Source organism: Callorhinus ursinus, unplaced genomic scaffold (assembly GCF_003265705.2).
Source record: "Callorhinus ursinus isolate GAN/ISIS: 27379988/994484 unplaced genomic scaffold, GSC_fseal_2.0 scaffold9, whole genome shotgun sequence".
NCBI lineage: Eukaryota > Metazoa > Chordata > Mammalia > Carnivora > Otariidae > Callorhinus > Callorhinus ursinus.
Genome location: NW_027397071.1, coordinates 18,661,685 through 18,688,306, shown reverse-complemented (window position 1 = coordinate 18,688,306; position 26,622 = coordinate 18,661,685). Strand labels below are relative to the sequence as shown.

The 26,622-nt window shown below is 39.3% G+C and overlaps 1 protein-coding gene across 4 annotated transcripts in view; it reads left to right on the top strand.

Annotated features, from left to right (window-relative positions):
- Positions 1-3,365: 3,365 nt before the first annotated feature.
- SNX7 (sorting nexin 7) overlaps positions 3,366-26,622 on the top strand; it is a 107,267-nt gene continuing 84,010 nt past the window's right edge. The window contains exons 1-2 of one of the 4 annotated variants that reach the window (XM_073896259.1): positions 3,366-3,594; positions 4,166-4,316. Coding sequence is in view for 1 of the 4 variants with exons in the window: in XM_025872265.2 (XP_025728050.1) it covers positions 3,415-3,594 (180 nt within the window). In the remaining 3 variants the exon portion in view is untranslated. Of the gene's footprint in view, positions 3,595-4,165; positions 4,317-7,588; positions 7,686-26,622 lie in introns of those variants that run through there. The other 3 variants (XM_025872267.2, XM_025872265.2, XM_073896260.1) reach the window with 3 other exon arrangements.

The following is a 26,622-nucleotide window of genomic DNA, read 5'->3' as shown; positions in this document are numbered from 1 at the left end:
AAAAAGGATGATGGAATAGAGAAATCCTCCCCATGGTATATAACAATGTCCATTAGGCTTCAAAGGAGAGAGGCTGGGATGAGATTCTATATTGCTCCAAGGACACGGGCTTAAGGGTTGTTGGGTGGGACTTAGAAGGAACAAGGTAGGACCTAGAAGTCAAGGAGGTTTGAGAAAATGTATGTGGCCTCTTGGAATGGTCCCAGAATAAAAGCATATTTGTAGCCCATGGCAATGTTTTCCCAAAACTCCATTTGATGAATTTACATGATCAAATAGTATGTTTGATAAGAATTCTTGTTCTGTGGATGCTAATACTATTGCTTTCCCAGGCACTCCTATGCTTTTTCCATGGCCATGATGGTGGGGATGATGTATGCTATGCACCAGCTTAACAGCATGGATTTCCCACACACTAAAAGGACAAATGGCTACTTCCACGGGTAAGTGTTCATCTCGCCACAGCAGCAGCTACTTCTGGTCCACCCTTGATACCCATCTGGAGGATGCCATGATTTGTCCTTAATGGCAAAGATACATTGGGTTTGCTTTTCCTGCTCAGTTTCTCCCAACATGATCATCCATGAACTCACTGACTGGTTGCTTTCCCATCAGATTTTACACATAACATTTTTTTTTTCCTAATCAATTAAATCATCTTCCAGCAAAAGAAACAAAGCCACTGGGCAATACCCAAGGGGTGACCTGTTGTATCATGAATCCCATTACCAGAAACAGCTAACTTTATGGATGGCTGAATGTAACATTAAAGAGTCAGTTATGGTCTCAGGAGATCCCAACTGGAAAGGGTGAGAGAGAGACGAAGGTTTTTGACAAGATGTACGTTCTCAGAAACAAAATTTAATATATGATACTATTTCTCCTATAATCGGAAAAAGAGTCCAGAAACCAAGGAACAGGACTGGGTAGGCCTCCTCTTAATATTACACCTGTGCTTAAAATTCTGAGCCATGCTGGTTTATAGGCTTTGGTACCCAAATAAGAATTCTTCCATTAAAGAACCCACTGATGATCCCATTTAATGGAAGCTTAGACTGTTATGTGGCAGTTTAGGATTTTTCATGCCATTGAATAAGCAGGCCTGGCATGTTGGTAATTAAATTCAAAAATTTAGTCCATAAGTGGCAAATATCCACAGGATTGTAGAACTGCAGGAGGAATGGACATATTAGACTTGGAGCTGCACCAGTAATGAATAGGTTTGGGTTTTCTTCCTTTGGGGAGCTAAGGACTATATTCCCAAGTGCTTGAGGCATAGCTGAACTATACTTAGCAGGAATGGAGGTCAGGGGGAGACAGTACGTGAAGAAACATGATATTATCGTTAGGCAGTCAAAGGAGTGAAGTCTAGTGGTGGGGTTTTTTTTGTTTTGTTTTGTTTTGTTTTTTTAATCTTCTGACCAGCATCAATATGGCCTTTCTATGTTTAGAAAATTCTTTGCCTTAGAAATCTCTATAGGATTTGGCCAGGTGGGCCAAGCAGATCTTTCCTCCTGGGTTTTGCAACTAGAACTACTAACACCGAGAAAGAGGACTGTGGGGCATTTTTGTGGCACTAATAGCAGAGGTACTTGTCAGAGGCAGCTGTGATGCTGCTCTTGGTGACGGCACCCTGAGTCCAGTGACATCAGTGTCAGCGGCATCCCGGGTTCAGCAATGGCGGCTGCAAGGTCTGCACCTTAGCTCTGTGGCATGGTTTTGGCTGTGATCCAAGCTATGTAGTCCCGGTTTGTTCTGCCCATTTTCTGAACCTGTCTCTTTGCTTTCTGGCAATTGTGTGAGTCACGGTATCCTTAAGAATTTCCTGGTTCAGACTGCAATTAGAAAACCTTGAATCTCTCACTAGGCAGAATGAGGTTAGAGAGGGGGAAAAAAATAGACTTTTAATAACTTGTATTCCTTTTAGACATTAGCACAGAGCCTTTTTAAGTGAGTCTATCTGACACTGTGGCTTATTAATAAATAATGTGAACCCTAACCTTAAAATGTTAGAGTTTGCTAAGAAATATAAGGCTTTTACATGAAATAAATACAGTCTATAAGATGGCATAAAATTAAATGCTAAATTGGGAACAGGAGGTGTTGACTTGGAAAGTCTTCCGGAAAGAGATGGGACTATAGTTAATTCCTGAAGGATGAGCAGGAGATGGTATTCTGGGTACAGGAACCAAACAGTGTAGGAAGAAGGCTGTATATTCACAGGGCAGCTGACCAGCGGGACTTATGAAGCACATATGTGAACTGAAAGCAATGGGAGGTACATCTGAATGGTTAAGAGGGAACATATTATTAAGGCCATGTCCTCTAATCAGAAGCAGAGAAATGCTCTATTTCCCCCAATATTTTATATCTATCTATCTTTCAATTTCATTAACTCTAAACATTGGGTTAAATATTTTGCAGGGAGTCAAGTCCCTGACTGAGCCTCCTCCCTGCCTATGTGCAAACTATTAGACATCCTTTCCAGGGCGGATGGAGAAAAGAGCTGGCTGGGACTGAGGGGAGTTAAATAATAAAACATGAAGATAGTCCCAAAATGATATATATCAATTTGTGTTCAATTTTCCTTTTTTTTTAGAACTTAGATTTTTTTTTAATATTAAGCAGTGAACAACTAATTGTAGCTTGGCATTGGCAGCGCAAAGATTGAAGATTATTTCTTGGTGGCGAGGTCCAGTCCTGCTCGTTGTCCTCGGCTCTTAGAAATGTTCCTGCTCATTAACTTCAGGAAGACTTCCAGAAGTAAAGGCACATTTTAAAGTGGCTGAAAATACTTTTTAAATCCGACTTCCCTGGATTGACAGTGAGATGACCACACAGTCCGGTCACTGGGTCAAAAATCAATTACAAAAACAGAGGGAGCTTTTCAGGTCTTTTATTTTTGCATTAGCCTTAGTAAAAGACGGACTCCAAAACCACAACCAAGAAAGACAACCATTTAAAATACAGGAAATACAGTACTGGCTTTTTCTCTCGGCAGAATGGGTCGGCTGCCTTCCAGCCTCGTTGTGGATCCCCCGAAGTTGACGGTTCGCTCTGTCGCTTATGCCCAGACCCCCCGCCGCCGCGGAAACCCACGCTCGGCAGTCCCCGAGCCAGGGCAGTGCGGGGACGCCCTCCTCCTACCTTCGCGTGCTCGGCTTTCCTCCAGCCTACAGCGGCCCTTTCCCCACCCTAGCCAGGGCCCGCGAGCCCCACTCCCGCGTCTCCGGCGGGCCCCAGGCCAGGTGGGGACGAGCCGGCCCCGCGCTGGCCCCGGCAGTTCCGCGTCTGCGCAGCGGGCGAGGGGCTGGAGCGGGGCCGGCCGGGGAGGTGCAGGATGCGCGGGAGCCAATGGGCACGCTCGGGGGAGCCGGGCTGGCAGCGGCGGCCGGCCGGGCGCGCACTGTCGGGATGGAGGGCGAGCGCCTGGCATCTCAGGCGCGCTCCTCCGGCCTCCCGGCTGGGGGCGCCACGGCGGAGAGCCCGGGGGTCGACGCCCCCCTCCTGGGCAGCAGCGGCTCCTCTGCCCTGCTGCAGGCCGAGGTGCTGGATCTGGACGAGGACGAGGACGACCTGGAGGTGTTCAGTAAGGTGAGGGCGGCGGCGGCGCGTCCCAGGAAAGTTCCAAGTCAACTCCAGGAGTTGGCACCGTGGCGCGGCGGCCGCCCCCAGTGCGCTCGCCCGGCCCCGGCGGAGGCTCGGAGCTGGAGGTGGGTGGGATCTCCCCGGCCGCCCAACCCCGCCAGGCGGCTCGCGGCACCCAGGGCTGCGTCCCGGCCGCAGCCGCGCCCTCCTCTGCACTTTAACCCTCCGTTCGGCACGGCCGTGGCTTTGTGGAGTCGGCAAAGTTGTGATTTTTCCCCCCTTTTTTCTCTTTCTCGGTTCTTGTCTGACGCGGACGCCTCCCCCGGACAGTTTCCGAACCCGGGAGGCGGTGGCCCGAGAGTGCCCCCGCCCTGGCCGCTTCTTTTTGGGCGCAGCCAGCCCAGAACTCTGGGAGAGAGATCACCCTAGTCTAGAGAAATTACTCCTGATTTAGTGGTACTGACTGTGGGTTTTAAGACTGGGCTGACTGACACCGGAGGTGAGCCTCAAGCCCAGTGAGACTAGGTGGCAAGGGAGTCCCCTCTTGAGGAGCAAACGGGTTCTGTGTGTCCAACAGGAAGCTCCTCTGCTGCGGAGTTGAGGATTTTTCAGTTGAGCGACTGCCTCCCAACCCACCGCCAGCCGCTTTCGTTTTTCCTTTCCCCGGGGAAAATCAGGACGGAAGGGCCCTCCTAACTTGCAGTAGAGTTGGAGAGAAATTGACTCAGGTCAGTGGTAGACTTGTGGTGCCTGTACAACGGTTGGTTGTAATTTCTTTTTGGAAAAGAAAAATACCTTTCTTGCAGGGCTGTTAAAATGTCAACCCAGTTTCTTAACGTTGCTGCTGTATTAATTAATAAGAAGCCTGTTTAGTAGTTAGCTGTTACCTTGAGGTGTTAGGGAAAGCGACCTTCCTAACCACCGCTATACTCTGGGAGAGCGAACTGAAGTTACAAACTGAACAAGCCTACTCAGACCCCAAAGAGGAATATGTAAAGCTCCCTTCTCCCTTTAGGATTAAATGGAATGGTAGGCACAATCGGATTCTAGATGTTCAGACAGAGTAACAGTTTTGTGCTCTTGAGAAAGTTATTTGACCTTTCAATGTGTTTAAAATGTAAAACAATGGAATTATTTTATGTTCACTTGTAAAAAATTAACACTGCTGTTTTATATTCCACACGTACTTTATGTTCAGATCGAGGACAGTTGGCCTATCCTTCACATTGCCTTCTAAGATACTATAAGTCTTTGCATATTGGTGTAGGGCTCTGCATTGTGAAACTTCCAGCATGGGGGAGGGGGAGTGTTGGTTGGGAGGGGCAGTTGTGTATCAGAATCATCTAGGATTGTTTTAACCTAGTTCCGTGCTTTCTTTTTCCCCAGATTCTAAGTGTCCCAGTCCCCTCTTAAGAATCATTGTTTTAATTAGCCCCTGTTGTCAGAGGCAGATCTAAGATGAAGCTAATGAAATTGAAGCTTCAGATGTTTATGTGCTTAGGCCTCTGGAAACGTTGAAAGTTACTGGGAATTCTAGATGTTCTGGGTGGGAAGGGAATGACAGATTGCAACCAGAAGCATTTCTAAGTTAGCATTTCTGGTAAATTGCCTAAAGCTATCTCAGAAGAAAGGAATCTAGAACTCCAAGTCTCCGAAGAAGAGTTGTTGAGATTTCTTTTCTCATTCTAAATCGACATTTATTTTTCTATCTAATTTTGTTTTAAGTTTGGATTCTTTTTAAAAGGTTGTAAGCTTCAGCTCCATACACCTGGATCCACACTACCTGTTAGTGCTTCATCACTACATGTGTTGGACACTTAGAAAAAAGTTAAGAACCACTTTTATAGAGACTGGCCACGTAGATACAGGTAAAGCTGTAATGTTGGTTAGAGTATGAAAAGAATACTTGGAAAAATTTTAAGTTAGCTGCCTGCTTATAAGTTGAATTTTACAACCATTAACCACAGTTAGTTAGACAAGCAGATTTAAGAAAGTCCTCTCCATTTGGACTGCTCTCTCTACCACTCCCTTTTTGGCCAGCTCCTCTGTAGACCTCTCCCACTGACCAGTTTACCCTGGGATACTTTCAACAATTACTTCTAAAGTATACTCTCACTACCCTTTAATCCTTTGAGATCCCCTACTTTAATATTCAGCTTACATTTGTCATTCCTTATTCCCTTAGATTATTTGTGAATATATATCATAATCTCCTCCAGAAGCTTTTTAAAGAGTAGAATCTTTGGCTTATTATTAATTCTTTTCTTCCCACAATACCTTACAAGCGCATGGCAAATACATGTTAAATATTTTTGTGTAAGATACTGTGCTGAGTATTTGGAAAAAAGAAAGACATGATTCAGTCTTGGAGTCCAGGTGGAAGATGTGACAGAGACTCTAAATGGCAATATAAATCAGGAGAGATGGGAAACAAAACGGTATTTTTCAGACTTTTCAGGTAATCCAGTGAGAGGAAAATGATACCAAATCTCAAGAGACCATAGGGAATGCAGAGGATATTGACTTGAAAGAGTAAATATAGATGTTGGAAGGTAGGGGAACATGACCAATGATTCAAAAACAGAAAAAGGAAAAAGGATAAAAATTATAACGATAGTGTAGGAATAGTGTTAGGACTGGGCCAAAATGACGCATGGCTTGCAAAAAATTTAGAGAAAAGAGTCCGGTTTCTCTACATTAAAAAAAAAAAAAAGTTCTTTTTTGGAAATGTTAAAATAACTAGCCTTTATTTTTATTAAATACTGTAATGTGTAGAAGGAGAAGCAACTGAAACATAACTAAGGTAACTAGGTCACAGTGAAGCAGTGGGGTACTTATCTGGTACTCGGTAAATGATAGATACTGTTATTGGTCTTTTTAAAAGGTATTCAGGACCATAAAATAAGATCTATATCATCTAAGATAAATAGGGGATCTACAGATATAATTATCCTCATCACCGCTAGTCATGTTTGAGGAGATAAGCATGGTGCACCAAAACTAAAAAAAAAAAAAATTTTTTTGTTTAATGGGCAAAAAGAAGTTCTGGAAGGTATAAGCAGGCAAAATTTCAATCTTCAGCAAAGCTATCAAACCTATGGAACTATTTAGTATTTTGTTTATAAACACTTTGAAAAGAAAGAGGTGATCTGGTTTTATAACAATGATAGAAAATAGTTTTGTGGTAAATCAGAAATACAACAATGAGCATGTTTATTTGAACAGTGTTTTTGAAAGAATCACTCATTTGCGAAGAAGGTTACTTTCGAAAGAATAATATAGTTGTTGAGACATCCAGCTCCTATATATATTGGATCTCTGTCAATCCTGACATAGTGGAGGGACATAATTGTACTATTCAACAATTATATCAGATACTTAGTAGAAGATATTGGAAGTTTGGTTATTAATTTTTCATATTTGTTCCCTGAATGGTCTCTGTTGAGTTCCTTTTATGTGCCTGTATCAGTCATGGCTCTGTTAAGAATCAGAATTCTCTCCAATGACTTAAATGAAGAATGTTTAATGCAAGAACTACTTACAGGATTTGGGGCAGGGTTCAGGAGCAAACAAGAGATAGTGAGGTACTTAGATACTTGCAGAGGCAAAAAAGCCATTAGCACCCAGAGTTTAATGGGAAGAGAAATAGATATGGTGTTGCTGGAATCCAGTGAGAACTGGACCTGTAGTGAAGGGGCCACTTCCACAGGAGCTGTATATACAGAGAGATGTCTATAGAAGTGTACCCCTGCCAGAAACGTGGTGCCAAAGCAAGGAAGAAATAGTATATTCCCTGAGCTCCTCTTCTGCTCCTCTTGGATCTCCTGCTTGTGACCCCCCTGGGCAAGTGGTTCGGGTGATGTCATCCACACCAAGAGTAGATGCTGGGAGCTGGGAGGTTGGGAGTGGAAATAAAGAATAACCAGCATAATACATAGTACCAAAGTGTGGCAAGTAGCTTTGGATAAAGATAACCACATCTCTCTCTCCTATCCCATAGGCTCTTCTATACAGTGACCTGCCACCTTCCTCATAAGAGGTGGGATCTCTGCCCCCTCCTTGAATCTGGCTGGGATTGTGACTGCCTCACCAATAAGGTCTGGTGGAAGTGATACCATGCAGCTTCCAGGGCTAGATGATAAAAGGCAGTGCAGGCTGTGCTTTGTCCAGTGGGACACTGAACTCTTCAGAGCTGATACGTAAGAAATGTCTGTATTGGAAATCCTGGCTCCACCGCTTAATAGCTTTGTTTCCTTGGGCAAATTACTTAACCTCTCAATGCCTCAGATTCTTCATCTGTAAAATGAGGGCAGATAATAAATATGAGAATTAAATGAGTTACTATATGTAAAGAGCTTGTGAATAGTTCCTGGCCTTTAGTAAACACTCTTGACTGTTGATCAGCTATACACAGCCATAGGATTCTGTTGTCCAAAAAGAAGTGCAACAGTGGACATATTCTGTATCTGCCTGTCTACTGTAGCAGCCATTAGCCACAGGTGGCTTTTGAGCACGTGAAATGCGGCTAGTACATTGGAGGAACTGACCTTTTAATTGTATTTAATTAATTTACATTTAAATATAAGTAGCCGCCTGGGGCTAGTGGCTATCAGTTTGAGCAGAAGACTAAACAAATCTTTATTTCATTACAAGCTTGACTTGTGGTTACTCAAGAAGTATTCTTGAATGAATGAATAGTTCCCTTGGTGATCTGCACTGAAATATATAAAACACACACATGCATCGTACACAACGTATGCACACACATATGTGCATACATATACGTGCAGTGTGTGCATGCATGGATTATGTGTGTGTATAGTGGGTGAGCGTGAATGTATGTGAATATTTGTGTGTATATGCTCAACTGTCCAGCTCACTTAAAATCTAGAATGCAGGATTATAGCAGTCAGGTCATGTGTTCTCCTTTCCCGGTCTGTATCCTGATCCTGCCTCAGTGGGTGTTACCATTTTGATGGTTAAAAAAAGAGGAACCCATAAAACAAAGGAAAGTAGGACATTTACCCTGCTGAAGTTCCATCATCTACCATCATTGCCCTGTTATATGTTAAGTATTCTCATATTCCTGCCAGAGGAGGAGGTGGAGTGAAGTAGAAAGAAGATTAAAAAATCCTCAAGATCTCCTTATGAGTGAGTATATATGGTCAACAATAGAATTTAAATATATAAGGAAATTTCAGAGTAAGTTTAGGGAGACCTTGTATGGGACCATTCTATGTACAGACATTCCCAGTGGTTCTCAGTGACTGAAAGATCAATGTACACAAATGACGTGATACTGAATCTAAACAAGCACCATATTTTCAAGGTCATATGGAGTATTAATTGTACTGTACTCTGATTTGTCCATGCCACTTCCGAAATTTCATTCCATCCTCTGTATTTTATTTTATATTTTTTAAAGATGTGCTTATTTAGTTTAGAGAGAGAGAGAGAGCACATGCACATGAACAGGAGGGGCAGAGGGAGAGGGGAGTGCAGAGCCCGATGCGGGGTCAATCTCACGGCCCCCTAGACCATGACCTGAGCTGAAACCAAGAGTCAGATGCCCAGATGACTGCGCCACCGAGGCGCCCCGCATTCTCTGTATTTTAAAGGGGAATTGATTATATCAGAAAATGTCAAAGGGATGTTTTCTCATCTGCAGATGCCAGTGCCTTGTATTGATTCTTTGGAATGCTGTGTTGAGGTTGAGCCTGAGATCTTCTCTGGGCTCAGCAGAAAGAGGGCTTGGATCCATCTACACTGTTTTCTACTAGCATGAGCAGTGGGGAGGGCTGCCCCAGCAACAGTCTTGCCACACATTTGCCATTGTGAAGGAGAATAAACAAAGGGGTTTCACCAATGATATGTTTTGGCAACCATGGCCTATGAAGAAAGGCTGGGGAAGAACAAAAAGTAGTTTAGCTTGGAAAAGACTTGGGTTAATTCTTTATGAAGAGTTATTTTGATTTAGGTTGATTAGATGGTTGTAGTTTTGAAGGGTGAAACTACAATTGCTAGGTCAAAAATAGGAGACAAGTTTTAGGTCAATTTATGGAAGAATTTTCTAAGTGAAGGTTCGAAAATGAAAAGGATTACTCAGCATGGTCATGAATTCGGTCACTGAAAATGTTCGAGCACAAGCTGGATGACTGACTGTCCCAGAGGAGAGAGGAGGGTGTGGCAATCGGACTGTCCATTTGCACTATTAAGAGGGTGTTACAAGTGGAATTTTAACTTACACTAAATTTAACTACAAGAGCAGTGGAAAGTCTTAATTAGATGGTCCTACTTGTCTCTTCAACTTAATTCCCAAATGAACTTGTCTTCTACCATTCCCTAGTTTTTATACTTCTCTTCCCACATTGGTTATGGTTTCCATTTAGTTGTCTGCTAATGATGTGACAACTTCTTAGATAGCCAGGATAAAATGCTTAGTGTTACTTTCTATTTATCCCTTTCACTCACTCTCCATGTGCCCGACATACCTAAGAAGTCCCCATCAGTTTTATCTTCTTGGTATCTCCAGATTCCATGCCTCCTTCTTCTGTTCCCACTGCTACCATCAGCGTTGTTATACAGTTACCATTAAAGAGATTGAGAACCATTAAGACAGTCTCTGAGAACCATTAAAATAGTCTCATAAAGTCTTGGTCTTCTTCTTTTCTGCCTCTAGTCTATTCCACGTGCTCACAAGTGCACCGATGTTTCCAGAGCACACAGTTCTGATCATATGGTCACATTTTGCCATTCAAGATGCTTGATCAGGCTGCTTGCGGCTCTCCCGCCTCATCGCTCTGTCCTCTACAGCCTTACTCTGCTGAGTCCATGAATCTGTTGCATCACCTGGGAGCTCATTAGCGATGCAGTCTCGGAACCCACTTTCCAGGCCAGATGAATCAATCTGTATGTTACCACAAGTCCATATTGATTTGTTTGCACCTTAAGAGTTTGAAAAGTACTGACTAGAAGCACTGATCTAGGTTGGTTCACTTGCCACTACATGAGCTTGCTGCTAATTTTTCTACCTCTGTGTAATTATTGTTGGGTTGACAAAGCAAATTCCTTTCTGTTTCGTATGGCCTAATGTAAAACTACCTCTTACCTAAGAGCTTCTTCATTCTTCAGCTAGAATTAATTTCTCCACTCTGCGCTTCCCATAATGCTGTTTTGAATCTTATAATACTTACTACATTACCTTATGAATAGGTATTTACTTCTCATCTGTAAAACTTTGATTGCTTGTCTATCTCCAATAGATTAAACTTCTTGATGGTAGAGGAGTAAGAACTTTAAATATTTATGGGATAAATAGCTTAATGAATAATATGGCCTATGACTTTTTTCCTATGTATAGACCCAATTATTACAGTAATTTGCTAATGATCTGTTTTCAGTAAATTCAATTTGTATCGTGTTGGTCCTTCCTATCAGGATACTAAACCAAATAGAATTAAAACAAATTGGTCTTAATAAATGGTGAGTAAATGTTGTTGCTGGATGATACAGAGCTATGTTGAATGTCAATCCTGGACAAAAATCTCCTTTTTGAATTGTATTAGAAGAAATAAACACAAAACAAAAAACAAACAACAACAACAAAAACCCCCAACAACCCCAAGGGAATCACTTAAGAACCTTCTTTTACTAGGAAAAATAACTTTTAGAGCTAATAGCTCCTATCTCAATCAAAAAGCTTAGTTGCAAGCAATGGAAACTAATTACAGCAGGAAAGGAAAGCAGCACAATTAGGTACTCACAAAGTAGAGGTGAAGGCTGGAGATGGCAGGTGCAGAAAGGGATAAGCACTAGCAGAAACTATAGTCAATGTTATATTTGGAAAGGGGATTGGATGTTGTATAGCCAAAAGTAAAAATCCATGAGAACTTTTAGGAAAGGTTTTTATGCAGACAAGAGTATTTATTTATTGATCCGTGACAATGGAGAATATTATTAAAAATATTTTGGGAAAATGATGTCAAAGGGCACCAGATTTGAACATAATATACTCTAAAAAATACTTAATAAAGTTTACTTAATAGAGTTTAAAGGTGCAATTTTATTTCTGCATCCTTGAGGTTCTGATAGGATGCTCTCGTATAACTCTTAACTGATAACCTGCTACATTTTTACAAATGGCTAGTGTGATCAAAAAGAAACACAGATTCAATAGCTATGTGGTTGTTGTCTTCAAAGTTTATTTTGTTCTTATATTTATTTGTATCCCACTTTTTCCAAACAGGATATAAGACTAAAAGTTAAAGTAAATTTTCATAGTTACTTTAGGAATGTATGTTAAAGTTTTCTCAATAAACAAGTGAAAAGTTATATGCTTGAAAGATTTTCTCAGTTTTAAATTGAATATTTTATTAACTCTGACACTGCATATACCAGTCATGCTGGATAACACAGTGTTGTTACCTGTAGTATTAATAAAAAAGGATAGAATCAGGAAATCAAATTTATTAGCAAATACTGACATAAAGAATCAGCAAAATGCACTTAACAATAGAACAGAGGGTTAAACCAGTAGTTTTTAAAATTAAAACTGAAATAATTATATATATGCTTATATATTTTTTTAATTTTAAAAATGCTTTGGTATGACATACTCTTTTTTATTGTTTTTAAGGTAACTTCACTGAGGTATAATTTATATACTATAAACTTCACCCAGAGGTGATTTTTTTTTTAAATTAAATTTACTGAGTTGCATAGCCATCCCTGTAAACCAGTTTTGGAACATTTTTATACCTCCCAAAAATCCATCACGTCATTTACAATTAATCTCTGTTTTCACTGCCACCCGTGGACAACCACTAATCTACTATTTTCTGTCTGCAGATTTGCCTTTTCAGGAAATTTCATATAAATGCGATCAGACAATATGTGGTCTTTTTTGTCTGGTTTCTTTCATTTAATTAGCATAATATTTTTAGGTTCATTTTTCTTGTAATTTTATTTTTTTAGTCATGGCTTTAATTTTTTGGTATAAGAAATAAAATTTTTATTTTGAAATGAAAAACGGAGCTTAATCACTTTAAATGAAATGTTAGGAATAGAAGTTCTGTTTAATGTTGAAAGCCTTATTATGTGAGACCAAAAGCAAATGGCAAACTGTTTGTATAAGAATCTTCAAAATTAGGGGCGCCTGGGTGGCTCAGTCATTAAGTGTCTGCCTTCGGCTCAGGTCATGATCCCAGGGTCCTGGAATTGAGTCCCACATCGGGCTCCCTGCTCTGCGGGAAGCCTGCTTCTCCCTCTCCCACTCCCCCTGCTTGTGTTCCCTCTCTCGCTGTGTCTCTCTCTCTGTCGAATAAATAAATGAAATCTTTAAAAAAAAAAAAAGATCTCCAAAATTAGAGAAGATTTTGTTCTTTTGTACTAACTCTGAGAAAGTTAAGTGTGTGTGTTAATACACACATATATAAGTATATATTTATATGTTTAATGTAATTGAACATTGAATAATATTTTCATCAGCTTTCACTAATTATGCTGTAGTATAAGCAACAAGATCTCAGTGACTTACCTACAATAAAGACTTATTTCTTTTTCATGAATCTGTCAACTGTAACTGAGCTATGAGTCTGTCCCAAGTTTTGAGTCTGTTTCACATGTCTTCTTCATTTTGGGATCAAGACTGAAGGAGAGACCCCTAACTGGGACATGTCATTCCTCTGGCAGAGGGAGAAGAATAGGAGCACTGGTGGAAAGAGGCAGTGGCTCCCAAATCTGCCCAGACACATGCCATTATCCAAACTAAGTCAATGATCAAATCCATTGCGGTAGGAGACTCTTTTCCTTCCATAAGGAGGCACTGAAATTTACCTGGCAATTGACCAGGAGATATAATGCTCTCATAGGAGGACAGAGGGCCACTGGGAACAATCATACCATCTCCCACAGTGGTCTTGTGGCAAAGCTAGAGGCAAATGACACTTGGACCTCTCTGAATAAGGAAAAACATTTTTCCCCCCATAGGGTATTAAGTACAAAAAAGAAATTTTTTCACTAGGTAAGGAGCATAATTGAGACAAATAGAAAAACATCATGATTACTAATCTCCAATTGGCTAATGCTCATGATAGTCTGAGTAAGACCATACAGATCCTTAAAAACCTCTAGTGTACAACAAATGTCTCACTTTTGGATTTTTAGGTGGAACAGTCATTTATCAGGGAGTTCTCCCCTCCCGTTTTTCAAGACCTATAAGATGAAAATGTGAATACTTACAATTCTGACACAGTAAATGTTAAAATGAGTTTTTTGTTGTTTAGACCTCACCAAAGCCTGTCTTCCTGCCATTTGCCACCTTTCTGGTCCCTCCAGCATTCTGAGTCCTTTCCTGTCATAGGCTTCATTGGCTCTCCAGACTGGAATCCTTTTCTCTCGGTGTTTATCATGACTGCCTCCTTTTCAGTATTACCTCCTGAAAGACACCTTCCCTGATAGCTCTATCAGGAGAGTTCCTCTTTCTCCCTGCCTAAACCCCTTAGCCCAGCAACCCACCCCAATTTCTTTTGGAATTTATAACCCTGTTTATCAATACTTATTCAAATCTGGAATTTTCTTGTTTTTTCTCTATGTTTACTTGTTTATTATCCCCAGCCCTCCCACTTACCTAAAGTGTGGGCTTCATGCGAGCCCAGGAAGCCTGCCATCTGTTGCAGCCCCAACCCAGTGCCTGACACATGGTTGACATTCAGTGAACATTTGTAAAATGAAGTAAAGCTTCTACACTGGATGCTTTTTGTGTGTGCGTATGGCTGGTGGTGATGGTGGTGGTGATTGAGTCTTGGCTCTGCCAGTTGAGATAAGTGATTTGGGGAGAATTATTATCACCCTGTGCCACAAGTTTATCTGTAAGATGCAGTTGATGATAATTGCATTTACTTCCCATCATGTTGTTGACAGGACTAAATGAAGTAATGTAAGTATATGGTGCTAAGGCACAGTCCCCGTCCCTTAGAAAATTTCAGTATCTGCTATTATGGTACATAAGATTAATGTTTTTAAGTTGTAGATGCATCTGGTTTGCAATTTGTAATGAGATCTTCAGAGACTCACAAACATATATATGTTCCTGTATGTTTTTTAATTACTGTTGAGAGTGCTACCAGAATTTTGGTATTGTCTCTTAAATGCTGTGTTATAGGCTTACTCATTTTATTGTTGTTTCTTTTATTGCAGGCTTTGTAAATATTACATTTTTTTTTACCAATTGAAAGTCTGTGGTAACCCTGTGTCAAGCAAGTCTCTTGGCACCATTTTCCTTACAGTATTTGCTCACTTTGCGTCTCTGTGTCACATTTTGGAAATTCTTGCAATATTTCAAACTTTTTAACTATTATTGTATTTGTTACTGACCTGTGATCAGTGATCTTTGATGTTATTATTGTAATTTGTTTTGGGGTTCCACGAACAGCACCCGTATGAGATGGGGAACTTAATACATAAATGTTGTGTGTGCTCTGGCTGTTCAACTCACTAGTCATTCCCCTGTTGCTCTCCTTTTCCTTGACCCTCCCTATTTCCTGAGACACAACAATATTAAAATTAGGCCAATTAATAACGCTGCAGTAGCCTCTAAGCGTTCAAGTGAAAGGAGGAGTTGCACGTCTCGTCTCTCACTTTAAATGAAAAGCTAGAAATGATTAAGCTTAACGAGGAAGCATGTCGGAAGTCAAGATATTCCAAAAGCTACGCCCCTTGCACCAAACAGCCAAGTTGTGAATGCAAAGGAAAGGTTCTTAAAGGAATTTAAAAGTGTTACTCCAGTGAACACATGAATGGTAAAAATGAAAAAGTCTTATTGATAGGGAGAAAATTTTAGTGGTCTGGATAGAAGATCAAAGCAGCCACAATATTCCCTTAACCCAAAGCCTAAGCCAGAGCCCTAACTCTTCAGTTCTGTGAAGGCTGAGAGGGGTGAGGAAGCTGCAGGAGAAAAGTCTGAAGCCAGCAGAGGTTGGTGTGTGAGGTTTAAGGAAAGAAGCCATCTCCATAATATAAAAGTGCAAGGTGAAGCAGCAAGTGCTGATGGAGAAGCTGCAGCAAAGTATCCAGAAGATCTAGCTCAGATCATTAATGAGGGTGGCTACACTCAAAAAACATATTTTCAATGTAGACGAAACAACTTTCTATTGGAAGAAGATGCCATCTACAGCTTTCATAGCTAGAAAGAAGTGAATGCCTGGCTTTAAAGCTTCAAAAGACAGGCTGACTCTGTTGTTAGGGACTAATACAGCTGGTGACTTTATAGGTTGAAGCCAGTGCTCATTGACCATTCTGAAAACGCTAGAGCCCTTAAGAATTACAAATCTACTCTGCCCGTGCTTCATAAATGGAATAACAAAGCCTGGATGACAGCACATCCGTTTACAACATGGTTTACTGAATATTTTAAGCCCACTGTTGAGACCTCCTGCTCAGAAAAAAGGTTCTTTTCAAAATACGCCTGCTTATTGGCAATGCACCTGGTCACCCAGAAGCTCTGATGGAGCTGGACAATGAGATTAATGTTGTTCTCATGCCTGCTAACACAACATCCATTCTGCAGCCCATGGATCAAGTAGTAATTCTGACTTTTAAGTGTTCTTATTTAAGAAATACATTTCATAAGGCTATAGTTGCCACAGATAGTGATTCCTCTTGATGGATCTGGGCAAAGTCCCTCAAAAACCTTCTGGAAAGGATTAACCATTCTACGTGCCATTAGGAACACTTGTATTCATGGGAAGAGGTGACAATATCAACATGAACAGGAGTCTGGAAGAAGTTGATTCCAGCCCTCATGGGTGACTTGGAGGGCTCAGGACTCCAGCGGAGGCAGGATCTGCAGATGCGGTGGAAACAGCGAGAGGACTAGACGCAGCAGGGGAGCCTGAACATGTGTCTGGACGGCTGCGATCTCATGATCGAACTTTCACGGCTGAGGAGCTGCTTCTCACGGATGAGCAAAGACAGTGGTGTCCTGAGCTGGAATCTAATCCTGGTGAAGATGCTGTGAAGATGGTTGAAATGATAACAAGGAATTTAGAACATTATATCAACCCGGTTGATAAAGCAGCAGCAGGGTTTGAGAGGACCGACTCCAATTTTGAAAGAAGTTCTACTGTGGGTAAAGTGTTATCAAACAGCATCACACGCTACAGAGAAATTGTTCATGAAAGGAAGAGTCAATGTTTGCAGCAAACTTCACTGCTGTCTTATTTTAAGAAATTGTCACAGTTCCCCCAGGCTTCAGCAGCCACCACCCTGACCAGTCAACGGCCATTGACATGGAGGCAAGACCCTCCAACCAGCAAAAAGATTACAACTCACTGAAAGCTCTGATGATGGTTAGCATTTTTTAGCAAAAACGTGTTTTGTAATTAAAATATGTACTGTACCTTTTCTAGACATAATGCTACTGCACACTTAATAGACACAGTTTAGTGTAAACATGACTTTTCTATGCACTGGGAAACTAAAAAATTCATTTGACCCACTTTATTGCAATATTCCGTTTATTGTGGTTGTCTGGAACCGGAAACCCTCAATATCTCCAAAGTGTGCCTGTGTGTGGATATAGCTCCCCAGTTGAATGATTCATGATATGTAGTACCTGTCATGTTATTTGAAAGGATTAGAGGATAAGAATATTCTTGGTACAGCTGTTTTAACGGTCTACTAGTTTTCTTGATATAAGTATATATTAAGTCTCTTAGGAATGCTTTTAAGGTTGTTGGTGTGGCTGGATATCAAGGCAACTCAACCTTTTGCCTGGAAAACACTTACAAAGATGAAACTTTGGTGTAGGGGAGTAGTTATAATTTACTGTATGCCGAATTCCATTTTAGTCATGCCTAGTAAGTATACAGTCAGTTGGGTTTTTTTTTAAATTTATTTTATTTTATTTTATTACATTCCTAAGTTGGGTCTGCAGTGTTGTCTGGCCATAGAACATATTTTCAACTTCTTCAGGCGTTCCGATTAGAATAATTCTTTTTCCTGGCTTGCTCTGTTTCTACTTAGTCATCACTGAATCTATAATAGGTAGTTGGCTGATACTGTGTTTAATATGTGTATCCAGTACCCCAAACTTATTTTGAGGCAAGTTTAATAGACCCTTTGTCATTTGTAGATTTAACATTAATGGTTTTAAATATCTTTGGCATGTAGTAACATGACATATTGGTGAGGCCTACATAGAACTGTACCAGTGGTTTGGAGGACACACTTCATGTGGGAGCCTTGCCTGTCTTTCAGCCTTAATATTTTACTTGTTATTTACTTGTCCTAGCTTACATATGCAGTGATCTTTACTGAGGTGAATAAGAACATTAATGTGTGTGTGTGTGTGTGTGTGTGTGTGTGTGTGTGTGTGTGTCTGAGTATAAAAAAAAGAAGCCCTTAAAAGAATACAAATGCTAAAAATCTGGAACTTACTTACCTTTGCCTACCTACGAATTGTCAACAGGACTTTATTTTTATTTCTAAGTTTTATGAGAAAACTTTAAAAGAAAATTACTGGACAATTTTCAGCAATCAAGAATGTATCTTTATCCTATTTGAATACACCTTTTATAACTTTTAAGATTTTATTTATTTATTTGAGAGAGGGCAAAGGAGCAAGCACAAGTGAGGGGGAGGGGCAGAGGGAGAGGGAGAAGCAGACTTCCCCCTGAGCAGGGAGCCAGACACAGGGCTCAATCCCAGGACCCTGGGATCATGACCCGAGCTAAAGGCAGATGCTTAACAGACTGAGCCATCCAGGTGACCCCGTTTATAAGTTTTTAAATGATTTTTCATTATAGAGTATTTTCATGCGTACAAAAAAATATACAGATCTTCCTTCACCTATGATGGGGTTACATCCTGGTATGGTATACCCATCGTAAATTGAAAATACTGTGAGTTGAAATGCATTTAATACACCTAACCTACCAAACATCATAACTAGCCTAGCCTACCTTAAACATGCTCAGAATATTTACATTAGCCTACAGTTGGGCAAAATCATTTAACACAAAGCCTATTTTATAATAAAGCGGTGAATATCTCATTCACCTGAGATACTGAATTTGTTGAATACTCTCCTGAAAGTGAAAAACAGATTGATTGTATGTCTACAGCATGGTGGTAAGTGTATTGGCTGTTTACCCTCATGATCACATGGCTAACTGGAATACTGCTGTCCAGCTTATGAAAGAGTATTGTGTTGCATATATATCGCAAGCCCAAGAGAAGATCAAAATTCAAAATCAAAGTATGGTTTCTACCGAATGTGTGTCACTTTCTCATTAGTGTAAAGTCAAAAATCAGAAGTATTGCTGTCTGGTTAAAAAAAAAAAAAAGTGGTGGGGGTGTAGAAATAGAACATACTCAACAGGGTTGTGGTAAGGTTTACCTAAGATAATTCATACAAAGCCTTCAGGCAGATGATGTGTACATCACATTTATTCCTCTCTTTTTTATCCTCTCCTTAATTCTCTGTGATCCAAGGTGAGATATGACCTCTCTGCCTGACTACAGAGACTTTTTCTTTTAATATACTACATTTTGGGGGAGGTAGACAGAGGGGAATATTCTGTCAAATAGAATGATGTGAAAAATTATTATGGTTAGTATATAGCTTTGTAGTGCCCAAAACCTGAGGAAGTCCAAGTACATTCAAGGCAACAGTGTTAGAAAATAGAAATACTAGAAACAGAAAAATGGATAAATAAATTATCATATGTGCATACAAGGGGATATATCCTACATAGCCCTGGAAATTATGTCAAACAAGATTAGAGTGTTGTATGCCCCTTTATAGAACATGACACAGGCTGGCTTTTCCCCCAATCACATTTTCAACAGTGTTCCACAGAAGGCCTTTCTGATTTTTTATTATTATTATAAGCAGGCAGATTGGAAGGAGCTGTAAACCAAAACACAGCTGGTAAGTCTAAATTTAGGCCCATCAGGATGAGTGTCCCTCATAACACAGTTTCTCAAACTCCTTCCACTTTAAGTTGCTTTTTTACCAGATGTCTCTTGGTGTGCGAGTTTCTTGCGCATCAGCAAATTTTATTTGCATGGCCTTTTCATGCCACTATTCTGATTTATCACACTTCTCACATTGATTTTTTTTTCCCCTCTACTTGTAAAAAGAAAATAGCTGTTTGTGCACAGATGGTAGATATGATTTAGTATTATAAGAGTAATTCATGTTATATTTATGAGATGTTTCCAAGTAGCCTTTTAGTGGGAGATATTCAGGAAGGACACCTCTTAGAAAGGTCATCTCTCACCGTTTAACCTGTTTCTTTGGGTGTTTATCTCCTGAGTACTCAAATATTGACAGGCTATTGTTTGTTTTAAATTTCAGCGATGTATTTTGTTTATTTCAGTAGTAGAACCTTGGAACCATCTAAGAGCATTAAAGGAGGGAGGCAAAAATATTTCTCAGAAATTACTGGAGTTGATTGTTAAACTGTAAGAAAATAAAGGAATGGAGCAAGGATGAAATGCAGTAATCATAATTCCTTCCTACGTTTCCACAATATTTCTCAGAAATTACTGGAGTTGATTGTTAAACTGTAAGAAAATAAAGGAATGGAGCAAGGATGAAATGCAGTAATCATAATTCCTTCCTACGTTTCCACCCTTGCTTCCTTCCTTAAATTTTTATTGTGTACAACTCTACGTGTAGTAATGCTGTCAGTTTGCCAGGGCTGCCATAACAAAGTACCATAGAATAGGTGTCTGTGTCTGAAATGTCTGAAACAAGAGACATTTATTTACCTTTTTCACAGTTCTGGAAGCTAGAAGTCTGAAGTGAAGGTGTCAGTGGGTTTGGTTCCTTCTGAGAGCAGTGAGGAGGGAATCTGTTCCAGGCCTCTCAACCTGGCTTGTAGATGGCTGTCTTCTCCTTATGTTTCTTTTTTTTTTTTAATTTTATTTTATTATGTTACGTTAATCACCATACACTACATCATTAGTTTTTGATGTAGTGTTCCATGATTCATTGTTTGCGTATAACACCCAGTGCTCCATTCAATACGTGCCCCCTTTAATACCCACCACCAGGCTAACCCATCCCCCTACCCGCCTCCCCTCTAGAACCCTCAGTTTGTTTCTCCTTATGTTTCTTAACATTGTCTTCCCTCTGTACATGTCTCTGTGTCCAAATTTGTTCTTTTTATAAAGACACCGGTCATATTGCATAAGGACCCAAACCAATGGCCACATTTTGACTTAATAACCTCTGTAAAGACCCTGTCTCTAAATAAAGTCGCATTCTGAGGTATTAGGTCTCTTCATCCTATGAATTTTGGAAGGACATAATTTAACCCATAACAAATGTTTGTACTAAACCAAACGTAACAACAAGGAAAACTTACACTTAATTTGTAAGTGATTGTATCAATAAATTTCAATATCATGCTAACACAATTCTAATGTCCATTAATTTCAGTAAAGTCATTTAAGTGGTTTCTCTCTTGATGGATGTGTTGGTTTGGAATAAAGGTAGAAGACAGTGACTTCTTGCAATAATTTGGCTTCGCTATTATACATGTTCACATCTGGGCTTGAAACCATCCCAGGATTTTTGGTGTGTGTGTGCCTGTGTGTCTTCACTATGCTAGCTATAAGAAAGGTATTCAGTGTCATTTAAGAAGTCGAAATTTACCACACAGATCATTTCCCTTCTGCTTTAATCTCTTGAAGAAAGAAAATGAAATAAATGGTGTACTTTCATTGTCTAAAAGATCAGAAGATAATGGACATCTATCCAAATGCTAAGAATGAATGAATGTATAAATAAAGTTCAGGGGTGCGGGTGGGGAGAGATAAGTAACAGGAGGAAGAAGCACATGTTATTGTGGAGGTGAGACCTTTGTTTGGAAAGAACAAATTTTAATGATCCATTTCTCCTGAAAAGCATCCACCACAAAAGGTTAAATGGAGGGCTTTTTTGGTTAATTGCTTCTTTGGATCTTCTCAAACACTTATTTTCTTCTCTTATTCATGTCCAAATGTAAATCTTTTAAGCATTGTCATTATATTTTCTCTCCCTTTTTTTGAAGTGAATATAAAACTCTTTGGATAGTCAGTTTTATTGAGATTTTAAGAATGTTTTTGAGTGATTCATAGTAATTTAAATCCTTCTACTGAATTCTTGGATGTTGCTAAATTTCAGCTTGTAATTTTCTCCCTTTGCTTGATGTTGAAGCATATTTTTGACACCACACTATGCTCATTGGAATTGTGAGCCTTTGTAAATTCATGCAGATCTTTCCCGCTCTACAAAAGGATGCATTTTAAGCAGAAGAAATAGAATGCTAAATTATGTAGTAGGTATAAGAAGTGGGTTGTGGTGAGTTAAGGGGGTGACTACAAAGAATACCAAAGCACATGGTTGTGTGCAGTGTCAGGGAAATTTAAAGTACATTTGCCTGTCAAATTAAAATTTGTCAGCTTAAAAAGCTACTACAGGAACACCCCTCCCCATCTGAAAGTAGAGCATTCCAATGAAACCTCTTGTAAGCTGAAATGGCATAAAATGGCATACCATTAATCTATATGGAACATTTTTTTGAACATTCCCAGGCCCAAAACACAGCCCCTCCTAGGCTTTTCTGACACCTTAGGACACATTTTGCTAATGGATGCACAAAATAAATGGGGATAAAGCACAGATGTTCACAGACACAGTTCAAGCTGTGGAGTTTGATGCCAGGATGCTGAGTGTAGTTCCTGGGGAAGGAGCTTGGTATTGCCACTCTTACTGCTTGGGGTGCACTCCGCCTCTCTAAGGGCTTGCTGCAGAGCAGTTGTTGAACACTATTTTTCCTTTTCATCTTTTTCCGTAAGAGTGAAAATCTTTGGATTGCAAAAACAGATACTTATGTAGTGAAGTGGCTATACTATATACAATATATACTATACGGAGAGATATTTTTGTAACGCTGACTGCATATTTACTTGGAACCTCTAAATTACGTTTTTAATGGCTCCTTAGTGTTCCATTGTGTTAGCATTCCATAATTTATCTTGATAATCCAATTTCCATGTGATTCCAAACATTTTAAAATTTCCTATTTAATTATGCAACTTTGATGAGTTAAGAAAAAAAAAAATCAAATGTAATCCGAGGTCCTTTGCCCAAATGGCCCTAGACAATTGTTTTAACTTGTAAGAGTAGTTCTTACTGCCTTGGAACATATTATACATGGTGTTGACACTAACAATTTTAATATTTTCCTCAATATATGTTTATTTTATAATATGTGGAAATGCAGAAACTCATAGAAAGATATTAAACTCAAAAGCAATCCCAGCACCTGGAACAACTTCTGTTAACTTTTTTTGGTATAGCTTATAAGTTTGTGTCCCCTGTCTCTCTCTGACACTTTTTCTCTCCTACCCTCTCTGTCTTACACACATATAAACACACATACACACATAAGAATCTAATTGTACACAATTTTTATATCCTGTTATTTTCTTTTAATAACATACTGTGACCCTGTTTCCAACACACTGTATTCTAAGCTCCTTCTAGAATATTACTTTTAAAATTACTTCTAGAATATCACATGGATAGACTTTATTGTAACCTATCAATAGGGATATACCATGATTTATTTGGCTAAACTTTCATTGCAAGACATTTATTGTCTCTGTTTTTATGTCTCATTAATACAGCTGTTACCTGTCTTCTATTCCTTGGTCTAAATCATGCCTAAATGTTTTTCCTTTCACAAATCATTTTGTAATCACAATAACCTGAATCTTCTTAATTTAAACAGCCATTGTTGTTCTTCTCTTCAACTGGTGTGTCCTACCATAATATCTCTTGCATTATTGCATTGAGGGGTTACCAAATTCTATATTATAGTTCACATAACTAACTTTTTGTGTGGGATAAACCTTGAGAATAGTGCTCTGGATATTACTGATGCTTCACAAGGATTTAAGTTGATTTGTTTTGAGGGGAAAAATAAGTCAGTTTTATGATTTCAATCTTTTTTTTCATTCCTAGTACTACAAAAGCATTCCTTTTCTTAAAATACCATGGTTTTGCTACATTTTTCTATATTAATACATTTAGAAGTTGTCCTGTCTTAGCCTTTGAGATGGGAGAGATTTTGCAGATTTTCAACTCCAGATCCTCAGTTTAACCTTGAAAGGCTGAATTAATTGTTCAAAGTTACCTGCTTAGTTAGTGGCAGAGAAGGGACTGGAACCCAGTTTTGGGCCTCCTTTGTAATGATTTTTTTTTTTTCATTTAGGACTGGCTAAACTCTGTTGCTAAGTTATGATGGACTTTGTTGCCAAATTCATCTTTAAGTGTGTTGGTTAAATTTAATCTGTTCATAACAACAGACAAAATTTTAATTCTGACATCTATATTCTTAATTTTGGAGGGAAAAAAGTGGTATCTAAAAGAGAAAGCAGAGAGTTGGAAACAAGTCATTATTACTACTGAAGAAATAACTCAAATGTTATATTGGTATTGTTAGTTTTATCTTTGCATATGAATAAAATATTACTTGTAGAATTTACTGCATATTATCCTTTGTTTCATTTAAAAATTTTTATTAAAAAAAATAACATGCAGCCCTTTCTTTAGAAACAAACTGTTGAAAATGCCTGAGGAGACAGTATGTCCAAGGACGTAGCCAGTGGGATTGGGGCTGAGGAGGGAACCCGTATGGCTGTGAGTGAGAATGACTCCCTTGGCTCATGAGATCAGGACTGAGGAGGTAGTTAGCCTGGTTGGGAGATTGGTTACATGTAGGGGGATTGAACATATTAATAAATATCTTCAGGATACTGGGAGCCAGGCTTCTCTCTGCTGGAGAAAAGAGTTACAAATATGGAAAGAGGTAAGGCCGGAACAGTCAAATGGTGTCAAATTGTAATTGGAGGTATCAGTGTGAACTCATTTTTTATTTAATACCTATCTGTGTATATCTGGATCCAGATGTGTATGTGCGTGTGTGTGTGTGTGTGTGTGTGTGTATTATACTTATATTTCCTATCATTCACATCTTGGTTTCCAAATTCCAGTTTCCTCTAGAAGGAACCAGAGCTCCTTGGAGACATGTCTGATTCCATAGCTGGGTCAGGGAAAATATGATAAACCTGAAACATCTTATTCTGCCAAGTTATGTTGTGTAAAGTGCTCAAGGAATAATGAAGACAAATCAAAAACACACAGGTGCCACTAGGGGGTCCCACTATCAGGTCTTGAACACTTAACAACATCAAAATAAATTGTGATATTAATGGATTGTAACCTATTGAATAACATAGGAATCTGTGAGTCTATACTTGTATAATTAATTGACTAAGTAAATAAATACTCTTTATTCTCCTTAGTAGGAAACCTACTGATAATGTCAAAATTGAAAAAAAAAATGAAGCAATACATATGTTATTTTGAAATAAGGAATGTAACAAGGAACAAAAACAGCTAATAGAGTTCTGCATTTGTTTCTGAGGAGCGTGAACTGAGAACAGCAATTCTGGAGCAGAGGAAGCTGTTTTTAAATTTTAATTTGTTTTATTTTAAGCTTTGTAGAATTATTTGACTTCTAAAAACTATAAATATACTTTTTATTTTGAAGTAATTTCAAACTGGGAGAAAAGTTGCAAGAATACCACAAAGAACCTAGATTTCCAATACCACAAAGAACCTAGATTTCCCAATGACTGCCATTTCACAATTTTTCCTTTCTCTCTCTCTCTCTGTGTTAGTTGAGTAAATTGGAGACATGATGTTTTATTAATCCTGACTAGGTCTGCATGTATTTTATGAAAACAGGGACACTCTTCTACCAAATTACAGTATACATATCCAAATCAGGAAACTAATATTGACACAATACTACATTCTAATCTACAGACCCTTTTAGATTTCTCTAGTTGTCCCAATAACATAGTTTAGAGAGAAAAAACAAAGGTTCTCCTCCTTTGGTATGGAATCCAATTCAAGATCACATGTTGTATTTAGCTATTATGTCTCTTTGGTCTTCTTCAGTCTGGAACAGCTGCTAATCTTCCTTTTTTCCATCATAGGAATTGCATTTTTGAAGCTATTTTATAGGCAATGTCTCTTCCCCTCAAACATATACAGTACCTGTATTTTTCTTCTGATCAGTATAATTATACTACCATTTTTAGTTAAATTCAGGATTAAGAACAATTTATTTTTATTCACAGTCAAGCCATATAGTGAATTAGGATTACATTTTCATTCTTGTACATCTTTTGCTTTCTTGAGAGTTCATCATTCATTTATTCCTTCATTCATTCTTTTCCTCTATTTCCTTATCCCTCGCTCTTGCTTTCTCTCCATCTTGGCTTTCTCTGTACCCATCTCAATTCATCTACAAAATCTAACATGGCTGCATAATATTCCATTGTGTATATATACCACATCTTCTTTATCCATTCATCTGTCGAAGGACACCTTGGCTCTTTCCACAGTTTGGCTATTGTGGACATTGCAGCCATCAAAAGGAATGAAATCTTGCCATTTGCAATGACGTGGATGGACCTGGAGGGTATTATGCTGAGCGAAACAAGTCAATCAGAGAAAGACATGTATCATATGACCTCACTGATATGAGGAATTCTTAATCTCAGGAAACAAACTGAGGGTTGCTGGAGTGGTGGGGGGTGGGAGGGATGGGGTGGCTTGTGATGGACATTGGGGAGGGTATGTGCTACGGTGAGCACTGTGAATTGTGTAAGACTGTTGAATCACAGATTTGTACCTCTGAAACAAATAATACAATATATGTTAAAAAAAAAAGGGAAAAATGAAGGGGGGGAAATCAGAGGGGGAGACGAACCATAAGAGATGATGGACTCTGAGAAACAAACTGAGGGTGGTAGAGGGGAGGAGGATGGAGGGATGGGTTAGCCTGGTGATGGGTATTAAAGAGGGCACGTTCTGCATGGAGCACTGGATGTTATACGCAAAGAATGAATCATGGAACACTACATCAAAAACTAATGATGTAATGTATGGTGATTAACATAACA